Source organism: Symsagittifera roscoffensis, chromosome 10 (genome assembly GCF_963678635.1).
Source record: "Symsagittifera roscoffensis chromosome 10, txSymRosc1.1, whole genome shotgun sequence".
NCBI classification, from domain to species: Eukaryota; Metazoa; Xenacoelomorpha; order Acoela; family Convolutidae; genus Symsagittifera; species Symsagittifera roscoffensis.
In genome coordinates, this window is record NC_087071.1 from 18,939,320 (window position 1) to 18,951,451 (window position 12,132).

General features: G+C 34.9%; 1 protein-coding gene across 3 annotated transcripts in view; it reads right to left on the minus strand.

Moving 5' to 3' along the window:
• Nucleotides 1-1,196: 1,196 nt before the first annotated feature.
• The window catches only part of LOC134855096 (small conductance calcium-activated potassium channel protein 2-like), a 112,283-nt gene continuing 101,347 nt past the window's right edge, over nt 1,197-12,132 (minus strand). For all 3 annotated transcript variants that reach the window (XM_063871480.1, XM_063871479.1, XM_063871481.1), the window contains exons 12-13: nt 2,248-2,317; nt 1,197-1,824 (exon numbers count right to left, since the gene is read on the minus strand). In XM_063871480.1, the coding sequence (XP_063727550.1) occupies nt 1,435-1,824; nt 2,248-2,317 (460 nt within the window). In that variant the 3' untranslated portion in view covers nt 1,197-1,434. The remainder of the gene's footprint in view (nt 1,825-2,247; nt 2,318-12,132) is intronic.

The following is a 12,132-nucleotide window of genomic DNA, read 5'->3' on the forward strand; positions in this document are numbered from 1 at the left end:
TGATTTTGTTCTACTGCAATTGGTTCAAGTTTTTCTCCGCCTGACTGCAAATTCTTTTTACAAATATCGATGATATTACAAAAACTTTCTTCCATCGTTTTTAACTTTCTCTGAGAGAAATTTTCATCTTCAGCGGTTAAAATTGCAAAATCATTTTCGTTGAGAACAATTGGCATTTTCTTTTCCGTTTTGTTCAGAAAGGCTACTTGAACACCGTATTGAAGAAAGGGTACTATATATCCAACATAACAATTCAGCTTAACCTTAATTGTTCAACACACATATTACATATACTTTTCTTTTTATAAAAACAGCGAGTTCATTGCTTTCGACGCGCGTGTTTTTTTGTTTTAATGCCACGACAAATAGCTGCACGTGATTATCTCAAGATCTTTCTGGTTTTTGTGACAGCTTTCTTGTTGCTCTTTTGGCAGAAGACTCTGTTGCCCTTTAAAGTTCATAACCTTACGTTTATCGATATTGAGGATCATGTGATTCTGACCACGCCATCCAAGGAGTGTCTCCAAGTCATGCAGTGCATTGTGTTGTGAAGTGAAAAACAGCAAATACAACGAAAGACATTGCTCTAGTTCACACATCATGCAATTCCAAGCACATGATACAGCTGCCATCTGCTCTGTTTCACACATCAAGCGTGTTGAGCGCTGCGTTTTCAAACTCATTTCAAAGTTCAAAAAAAAAACATTTACTTAAAAGTTAATCGTACGATTATAAACTATTGCAATCAATTATAATAGATTTTAATGGATTTTTTTTCGAAAAAAAATCGACTACATGGACCATATAATCTATTAAGTGAATTATTTTGCATCAGAAATGGACTATAACGACAACAGTGTAAACAATATTATCGATTATTGTCCATGGGTCTCCGGTGCGTGTAAGTTTGAAGGAAGTTATATGGCTCGTCTAAGAAAAGTTCCAGTATAGCTCCTTTTGGTCACAAGTTAAGATGAGAACTATCACTGAAAAAGTTTGAAGGTTTTGCTTGAAGTTTAGTGAAATCTTTCGTGTCATTAAGTTTGTCCTACCAAAATTGCGTTCAAGATAATGTTTTCAGATGTTCTGATTCCATTCTAAAATAATTGATTTTTAAATTATCCTCTAACATTTCCGCTTTCGAACTCACAAATCGGAAAACTCTCTGGGAAAAATTTATTCAAGCTGTGAGGAAATGAAAAAAATATGTACTCAATTGACTCTAAAACTAAATTTAGGTGATAGCCATAATTTAAAAAAACTTGTGGCTTTCATATTTTAAAAAAATCACTGACAATTTGTTTTTTATTTATAAATCAAATAAATATTATTGCAAAAACAAGATATTGCACCATTGAAATTTCAATTTGAATTTTGGCACTGTGATTGCACATAAACTGAGAAAATTGCGCAATTTTAATAAGAATTACGTAATCAAGCGGTCGTTTCGCTGACGTCAGAACCCTGGCGAGACGATACAACTCGTGGTCTACGCATTAAACTTCGTGTTCTCGTCGCTGTCGAGGCTGGTTGATAAAGTAAAGGCGGAACGGAGGGTGCGGGGATCGAAACTCCGCCCCCTTCTCCATTTGGATTTGTTAGGTAATTTCCATCGGAGTTTTCCATGTAACTTGAATGATTGTGATTGGCTGACTGATTTTGCAGCGATGAGTTTATATTTGCGACGGACACTAAGTAGGTTGAAAATTGGGTCAGAGTTGTGTGAAGTGATTCTAATTTCTGTTCTATTAAGTTCATTCTAGCTTCTAAGGTTTCATTATTTTCCTGCATTTGTTCGTAGATTTGTGATATGATTTCTTGTGTCTGAAAACAAAATTGTGTACAAAAAAATGAGGCACAATATCAGTCCAACGTAATACTTAAAAACAACATGAATTAAAATGACTTCAACTGTTATAAATCATATCAAAAAACATCGATGACAAAAAACCATGACAAAGCCGAAATTTACACCAAATTAAAAATTATGAGAGTTGTAGCTTGCCTTAAAAACTGCAAATTGTCTTTTATTAGGAGTTCACTTTCATCATTTTGGGTCGTTTCTGTTATACGGCCCAAAAACTAGTCTTTTTGCTATTTGGAAAGTTTGACGATGATGCTACAATATGATTGGTTGAAATTGATAGCAGGGAAAGTACATCCCAGCGTTTCCATCAAAAACAGAAGCCCAATCAACATGTTGATAGTTTGGGCCGCATAACAGAACAGGCCGTCGTTTTCACTCACCTTGGCTAAATCTACCATTTGGTTTGCTTGGTCGAACAGTTTGCGTTGATCAATTTTTGTCTTCCGAAGTCTAAAAGCAACAGCAATTCAGCTTGCAAGTTTTCATTTCCCCAAAAATGTCATATAGTTTTTGATAATTTAACCAGTTTTTTTAACTCTTCTCAAACGCTATAAAGATGTTAAAGTCAAAAATCTTCCTGAGCGTCTTGAGTTATGACTGGGGTGTATAACTCATAGAGTAATTTCGGATAGGGTACACCGTCTGCTCGTCACGCTATCTTATTTTCGGCCGGATAGATTCGTGCAACTTCTTAGTCTAATACCGATCCTAATCTTACTCTTATACTATCTAGTCTCAGGTTGTTTAACTAGTCTCTGCTAGGCTCAATAGATCTAGGGTATACTGGTTTATTGCGGCTGCTGAAGTGCTCGGGAGAGTCCAACTAATTTCTAAGTTAAATTCAAATCTCTCTGGTGCTGAAATTACAAGTAACTTCAGCACTTACAAATAAGTGGGTTGTTAGTTAGATGGATCATGATTGGTTAATATTAAATACTTTACATTGGTAAAACATTTAATTTATCCAATCATAAAATATAGTTTAGATCAGGTTCCACCCATCCGGGTTTTACAGAGTTTTTTAGAACAGTTCTTCTGTAGTTCAAGGATGGATGATGGACGTTGGTATTTGGCGAACATCATTTTTCTTTTGTTTCCTTTTTGTTAAGGAAGTTCCAGGGATCTGGAATTGAGGACACAAGACGTTGTGTTCTTCTTGTGACAACGACTGAGTCTCTGCAACAGCATCAATTCTGGTTTCAGAATGGTTGGCTATGTCAGGTTTTTCTGTTCTTCGGAGAGAACTTCTTTTGTGTTTGATCTAGCTCGGGAATGGCGTGGAGATTGAGCATGGAGGGGATGCCTGGTTACTCGGATCTGTACGTATACTTGAACATCGAGGTGGTCATTGGTCTAGTTCAATGAAGTCCTTTTCTGCGAAGTCAAGTCGTACTCTAAATCCTTTGAGTTGTGATTGTGAGCGGCATATCGATTGTAGTTGGTCATTCTCTCTCGAGTGTAGTGAGGTCGTCTTGTCTTTTGATGTTCGTCCTTGGTGTTGTATTCTGATCTATATATTGCATCATGTGATTTTACATTTTATAAAACTTTTATTAGTTTAATATTTTTTAATAATGATTTTAGTTAGTTGTTTTCACAAAAGCTTTTTGTTTTAGTTCGGTTATTTTGAAGAGTTACTCACCCTTGAGTAGCTCTTATTAAAAATAAAGGTGTGGTCACAAAGCGTGGATGTAGCGCGGTGGGTTAGGCCGGCTATAGAGCATGCTCAGGACGTCCTTTCCTGGTGGGTTAGGCCAGGAGTGGGAGTATGATTTCATGCGGTGTTTGTGAGGGGTCCTGTTATGTGACAACGTTTTATGTTGGGTTTGTTGTGGTTTTACTTATGTCTTGTTGGTTATGTACTTTTTCCAAAAAGCAAATTGTTTGTGGTATGGGTTTGTCTTTCGACTTTTTTGTGTTTTATTATTTCTTTCTAAGACTTTGTAATAGTCTTCAAAAGAATAAATTATCCAGTTTTAAACTGGGTTAATCCGGTTTGGGTACCGTTGGTTTCCTTTTCTAAGTCATGCTGTTATTTTATGATTTGTGGTATTTAGTAAGCTGCGTTGGTTAGTTTTGTTTAGTATATGATTCCTTTCCAACCGGGTTAAAGGAAAGTTTGAAACTTGTTATTATATGTTAGAGTTGTTGAGTGTGAAAACTTGAAACTGAAATTCATTATTTTAAACAATTCTTCGTGGGCGAGCTGTGTGAGTGTGGATAGAATTTCTGTGCGAATGAATGAAAATATCAAAAGGTTAGTACTGCAATTGCATTTTATTAATTTACTGCATAGAATTTGGAAATTTACTGCTAGTAATGGGGGAATTTTAAGATACAAATTTTCATCATATGTAGATTTATTGCTTTGGGGGAAAATTTTATAAATTAATTTACTGCATTGGTATTTAATTGTTGGTGCAAAAGTTAAAAGGGTCTTAAACAGTTTTGAAGAAGTTTGCTATTTTTTATTTTTCTTTTGTGAATTTTTCAGATGATCGAAGATGAAGGCTAAAAATCTAAAGAAAACATGAATAAAGAATGGTGAGTTTTTTAATATTTTAATTAGTTAGTTATATTCTTTTAATTCATACTTACCTGTTAGTCGTCGGGGAAAAAACCGTGGGGGAAGATATCGTGAATTAGTTCTGAAGTTGTTAGTAGTTTAGCTAAGATGCGGATGATATTTTTAGTTTGAAGCAGTGGCCAAAGCAATTGAAGTGCCTTAATAGTGGTTAGTTCTTCAGTGCCTACTGCAAACTCATAAGGTGTGTTTTGGATTAAGTTATATAATTTGTGGTTAAATTTAGTGTTGTGGATGAATTCTAAAATGGGGATTTCTATAGGCTGTACAAACTCGTGCGGGATAAGGAAGGGTCGGGATTCTTCGGCGTTGAAGGTCTTGGTGATGGGGCAGAAAATGTACATTTGGGTTATGGGGTCATAGTTACGAAGAATACCATGAAGGTTAGTATCTTTAATACAATATGTGAAATTTAGGAAATACGGTGAAGTGTATTTTGAATTGATGAATTGAAAGCGATGGTGTGGTTGTCTAGAGGGTGTGTGGAGGTCAAAGTGATTTTGGATGAAACGATAGTAACTGTATGTATGTGTTTGTTTAGTTCGCAACATAATATCGTGTGAGCAGTGTAAATCTCTTTCGTGTGGTGCAAGGAAATGAAAGGTTAGTGAAAAGATTTGGAAGCGTTCTTTAAAACTTTCGTACGCTTGTGTGCTTGTTAGTGCTTCTGAAATAATGTGATCAAACTTTCGGTCGAAGATGTTTAGTGTAAATACATATGGTGTCTTGATGAAAAATTTCTCGGTGATTTGTGGGTTAGCGAAGCGATCGTCGTCTAAGAATTGATCTTGGTTAGCTCTGATGATGTTGTGATCGTAGTATTCTAGTGTATATTCATTAGCTCTAGGTGCAGTGTGTATTTTTAGTGATTTTTTATATCCTACGTAAGTAAATTGTCTAGCGGTGAGTGGTGTAGTTAGTCGATATAGCATGTCTTTGTTTCGGTCTATATCGATGGATGTGTTGGTTAAAGGTAAGCAAAGAGGGTTAGTGAAATGATAGTATGAGGTCCAAGAGAGAGTGGGCATTAAAACGTATTCGTCTACAAAGTTGCGTGTTTCGTTAGCGTCATGAGGGGTGTTTAAGGTGTATTGTGGAAATGAGGGTAAAGTGATAGCTAAAAATTCTCTAGTGTTAGTATGCTGGGGGTGGTTGATGTATTCACGGGCTGTTCCTGGTTTTGCTGGGAAAGGATGGTTGGGGAACTTTCTTTTAAAAGTGCGGTAAGCTCTATTAGTGTTGAGTGAGGATTCAGTTGATGTGGATGATGGTGCTAATGATTCAGTATAATTTGAAGAGGGTGTAGGGGGATTGGATGAAGTTGTAGTGGAGGAGATTTGGTTTATGGTCGGGGTGTTAAGGTGGTAGGGTTGTTGTTGGAGGGTAATAAAATTGTCTAGCTCTGGGGAGATTCGGGGGGTGTCTGGAGATGATTGGTCAGAATGGTATGAGGAGTAGGTTGGGGTAACTTGGGAAGCATAAGAGGGTGTAGGAGTGATGGGGTCAGGGTTATTTGACAATATGGGTTGAAAAGGAGGTTGAGAAAACTGAGAAGGGTTATGAAAATTATTGGATGGAGATGGTTCTGAGTCGGCAAATTCGTCGGGGGTTTCAATATTCGGGTTATTTAGCTGTGAAATGGAGTATAAAACTGAAATTTGTGAGTTAGTGTCGGAATTCATGCCTGATGTTACATTGCTAGATGGAAAATCGGGTGGCGGAAAAGCAAAAAGTGGTATTATTGGGATTGAAGAGGTAAGGTTGGTTGGATGGGAATTTGATCGATGGAGTGATCCAAGTTGGCGGCTCATCGTGGGCTAAAAAAATTATTATTTTGAGATTGAAAAGCGGTGGTATGTGGTTGTTCAATAATTTGTTCGTAAGTATTATCATCTTGTGATTGATGTGTCATTATATGTTGGACGGGACTTTGTGATGTGGTGAGTCTAAAGTTTGGATTATGTGTGATTGCTAAATTTCTAAAATTTCGTGGGACTAGGGATAGTGGATGGTTATTTGGTAGGGGTGGTAATTGTGGTGCCGTTGGCTGTGGGTCGACATTGTTATGTTCTTCGTCGTATGTATTTTGTCGTGTTGTTATTTTTGTGTTATATTCTTTTATTTGTGCGTCTAAAAGAATTTTGTTTATAGATGTGGAAAAAATTCCAAAAAATCCTGCAAAAAGTATGCGTGCTACGCTTGCTTGTCTGTTTACTTGTGTGTGTATAGCACATGTATTGTAAATTCCTTTTAAGAGTGAGAAAAGAAATCCAATAAAGTTAAACATTGCGTATAAAATAGTCAATTTTTCTAAGATGTAGTAGGGCCATCCTAGAAAATCTAGGATCTCATTTTTGAGTGTAACAAAGCTAAAAATGTTAATTGGTGATATATCTTGGGGACGGTATTTTTCGCCGTTTAGATATATATAATCTTTAATGTCTTTAAAATATCCGCTATAGTCTTGCGTGTAGATATCGGCAAATCCTGCAGTTTCTGCAAGTTTGCGTAAATTTTGGTCTATTGATTGTCTTTGTATAGTGTCCATTTGTGTTAATAATTCTTGGAATTGTTGTGTTCTAATGTGATGTTGAATATCTGATTTTGAATAGATTCCTATTGATTGTAAGTCTATATTTGGGTTTCGAGCAATAGCGCGAATGCTTTCTGGTGAAAATTTTTTGAGTGATTGCATTAATGTGGGATATGGAGTGAGAAGATAATATTTGTTTTCATCAGGGTTTAGTTGTACTACATTGTGGCTATTTTCTGATCCACATGGGACTGCGGTATCCCAGAAATAGGTTCTTCGTGAAAGTGTATCCACGAAATGTACTTTATTCTTATAAAAGATAGGGATCCTTTTATAACATCGTTTATCTTCAAAAACGTATAGTGGTGATACTTTTTTAGTACAAGTATAAAACCATAAAATGTTTCCTTCGTAGTCTAAAAAATTTGATCTATTTCCTGATAATAAGTATCCTGCGTAGGGTATTTTTAATACTGCTAGTGCAAGTGATTGTAGTATTTGTGTTCGTTCTAATTCGCATAGTTGATGTAGTGTTTCTAATTCGGAGAGTGACATTTCTTGAAAAATGCGGCTAATTGTATAGTCTAGTTTCATATCCAAATGAATATCATAGTGGATATTACCAAAATATGTAGTATTCATTAGTGATAATTCTTGTAAGCGTGTGCTTCTGGTGTCAGAAGGTTTTAGATGTCCACCAGGTTGTCCGTTGCTTTTTTGAAAATTAACTGGTATATAGGATGTTCCTTCGTTTAGAGGATGACCTGTGGCGTATGGGTCGATTTTTACTTTACCAGTGGTCATGTCGAATCCTTTTTCATATTCAACTAATATTTCAGAGTATTGTGTTCTGTGAAGTGGATTCCTGTATTTACATGCAAGTTCTGTTTCTTGATATATTTGAAAACGTGTCAATTTATTTTCTATATTGTCTATGTTTCTAAAATCGGAACTTAGTTTGCGTGATGGATGGACTTGTTCATATGGAATTGATTGTATGAAATATTTTTCGTGAAATTTTATCATACGAGCGTGTATTTTTGCTACTTGAAATGTTGTACATGTATCTTCGGGGAACCAAACAATTGTTGCTTGTGTTCTTGTTGTAGGATCGCAATATCCTTGATCATTTTTACAAGGTAGTCGGATTCCTTGATAGATCATTGTATTATCAGATAAATCTCGTGTGAGTTGTATTTTTTCGAGTTGTATTTTCCAATCGAAAAACATTATTTCTTGGTATCCTTTATTTTTCGTGTCTGCTTTGCAGTTTGATGGGTTATTTATACCAATGTGTGGTATCCAATGTTTATCGTGTAGGTCATAGGTTAATCGTCCGTGTGCGCCGTTATACGGGTATTTTTCGTCTAGTTTTATATGTCCTTGGTGTCTTTCAAGTTGTGATTGATGTACAGAGTCTGAAAAAACTTGAAAATTAACTAATTTTCTTTGGGAGTTTTTATTTTGTGTGATGTTTAGTCTAAGTAATTCATTTTTACAATCGTCGGGATTGAGATGTAAAAGACGTTCTATATTACTTTGGTAGAATGATTCATGGTCAAGTCGGTTTTTGTTTCCGTTCGAGACTTGTGAACAATGTACTTTCTTTTCGGAAAATGTTGCTGTGAATTTATAACCTGTAACTGTTGTAGCTCGGGCTTTTGAATAGAGTGTTGCTATTATATCTGTGGTTTCTATAGCTTGTGGTTCTGTTTCACATTGTGATACCTGATTGATTGCATATTTATGTAGTGTTTTTTGTTCATTTTCTTCGCAATCGTAATGTGTTACTAATAAATCTTGTGGTCCTGTACGAGGGGAAGGGTTTATGTTTTGATTTGAGGTTATTAGAAAAAGGGTTTGGAGAAAAATTAATAATTTTAGAATATACATGTGTATGATAATCCTGAGTATGGATTATAAAATGTAATGTAACCAATTGTGTTTTTGGTGTATCTGTCGTATTTGTATATTACTTCAGTAGTAATAAACGGTGGTGGTAGTGATTGAGCTGTTATGTTAGGTGGATTTAATGGGTATGGATGTTGGGTAATGTTATTTAACTTAACTGTGATTTCAAATTTTAATTGTAAACTGTTTTGTTGGAGTATTTGAATATTGTGATCACGGATATCGTTATGAATATCTTGGCGATATTGTAATCTATTAAGTGCCCAGTTATGAAGGCGGTTACTTTCTTGATGTTGTCCAAATAATGGTGGAGGTGCTGTGAATGTATTCCAATCTAATCTTAAAGGAATATTTACAGATGAATGTTCTCGATATCTGGCGTCGAGATTATTTGGAAAATTTAAGTTAAAGGGTAGTGGTGAAAATTGACTTATTGATGGTGTTGATGGTAGTGATAATGTTTCTGGTAGTGATGAGGATGTTGTTGTATCCGTAGAAATATCTATGGGGTCATTGACTAAATTTGGTTCACCTTGTGTGAATGAATTTGTAGTCCAATATGGTAGTCGTGATGTTAGGTTTGGGGGGTTAAAGGGATTTTCACGTATCTGTTCAGATGTTGGTGTTGAACCTAAGTAGTCTGAAGGTAGACTGGAAGTGCTTCGTTGTGAAAAAAGTGTAGGAGTTTCTGGTGTGATACCAGTGGTGTTTTCTGGAGTGGTTTGTGTTGGGGATTGAGGTATATCAAAATGAACTCGGGGAGTTTGAAAATTTCTATTTCGTCGAGGATGTATAATTTGTCTATTTATTTCTGCTGTGTTTTGGTTTTGACTAAGGTTTCGTATTCTACTTAGTTCTTGTGGTAGTGTTGGGTAAAGATTATATGTTGGTTCACTTAGGGATGCTTGTCGTTGAACTGGTTCTAGTGGTTCAGATAAACGAGCGTGCCGTTCTTCAAAAGTGTATGGATTGTCTTGAAAAGAAATTCGTGTAGATGTTTGAGGGTTTTGAGTAGTTGAAGGTGGTGTTGGATTATCTTGGGATGATGTCGGTGAAGACTGATTCTGTGACTGTTGGGTAGCAATTTTTAATGGATTTTTAAATTGTTACTTTAGTGGGAAGGTTTATGTTTATTATAATATTCTTCTAAAAAAAGAATTAGAAAAATTGTTGCTAGGGCAAATGTGATGATTGCTTTCTTTATACATTTACATATTGTCAAAATGAGGGATAATAGAAATGTTATGAAAATTACAAACAATAAAAAAATATCAGTTCTACTGAAAATTGTTCGTATCATTTAGACAAGTTGTTAAAATCGTACCTGTGGATATATTCAAGGGTTTTGGAAAGTTGGAGGAATAGTTCAATTATTGTGTAGAAAATTAAAAAAATGTTACAAAAAATTATTATAATTATTAGAAAAGATTCAATGATATCAAAAAGAAATATTATAAAGGCTTGAAGTATTGAAAAAAAATGTTTAAAATTGATAAATATTTGAGCGACTGTTTGAGAGAAAAGCATTTAAGAAATGATCTCTTGGTCGAATGTTTTTTTGCTGTTTGAGGCGATTTTCTAGTGTGGTCGAATTATTTATTAGTTTTTTGACAAGTGGGTTGAGTTTCGTAAAAAATTGTTGGGGGCAATTTTCATGGTGACTGGGAGGTCGTCTTTTTCTTTATTTTTGTTTGTCAAATGATCCGGGGTATGGTGAGATTTTTATACTTTAGGCTAATTAAAATCTTCATTTTGTGACTTTAGGCTAAGTTATCAAATTTGTTTTGGGGGTATTCGTGGTCTGAGTTGGGGAAATATTGTTGATCTTTGGGTTATTAGAAAAGGGAGGTGTACGGTATTATGGTGATATTTATTTTAGCTGTCAAGTTGGAGTGGTTTGCTTATTTTTGACCTGGAGGTTGTAAAGTTATAGTTAGAGATGTGCCTGGAGTTCTAGATTATTCGTCTAATTGATCTTAGTTTGAGTTAGAGAAAGTGGCGGATTGGATGAATCCTATTGGTCTATTTTGAACTAGAATTATTGCGTACTTTGTGAGCATGTTATTTTGAAAAATGGAAATGAAAAATGTTACGGAGGTTTCAAGATTGTGAAGTATAGAATGTTAAAATTACTTTTTAAATTCTACTTTCTTTAATATTTTAGATTGGGGGATGAACATTTTGTAGTTTTTACGTGGTTGATTTCGGAGTCTTGTTGTCTTTCTATGTTCTGATTTGTCTATTTCTTCTTGGGGTATTATTTGTTCTGTCATTTTTCTATTTTTTCTTTGTTTTGGAGATTCTTTATGATTTTGTGTATTGTTTTTGGTGGCGGTTGGTTTTGTGTTTTGAGTTTCGGTGGGGTTATCATTTTGTTCTGTGTTTTTTAGATGTGGTTCATTTTGAATGATTTTTAATCCTGTGAAAGAATATAATTGAGTTAATTCGCGGAGTGCGTATTCTTTTGGGTAATAAGGTAATAGGTTGTTTCGATGTTGAACGATTTCTTTTTTGTTTGAGTCGATAATTTTATATGTGACATCTGTGGGTTTTGCAATTATTTGATAGGGTCCTTTTCGGAGGGGTTGTAATTTTTTAGAAATTCCTTTGTGAGTATTAAAATTAGGTATTAAAACAAATGTTCCATTTTTTAAATCGGAAGCTGGTGTAAAACGTGAATTGATTTGTTCATTAATATTTTGTCTTTGTAATAACTTTTTTGTTATTTTTTGATAAATTTCATTGTGTTTTTTATCTCTATTTAAAATCCATTCGGTGTGTGTACCGGAGGCTAGTTTAAGAATTTGTGGGTGATGAAAATGATCTTCATCGTGCGTATGTAATGGGAGGTTATAACAAATTGAGTCTTTATTTGGTTGACAATAACCTTGTGCGTTTTTATGAGAATTTGCTGTAAACATTATTGGTTTGCGTGGCTTTTGGTTAAAAACCATTTCGTATGGTGACATTCCTAAAGTTGTCGTAATTTGTGAATTATATGCTAAGGGAAATAATTTTACATCTGCTGACCATTCGGTATATTTTGTATCATTTCCGTTGATGATACATCTGAGATATTCTTGTAATGAACGGTTCATACCTTCGACTAAGCCGTTTGTCCAAGGTGCATGAGATGTACGTGGTTTGTGTTTAATGTTGTATAAATGACATAGTGTTATTATTTCATTATTTATGAATTCTGTACCATTGTCTGTAACTAAAATTTCTGGTAGTCCA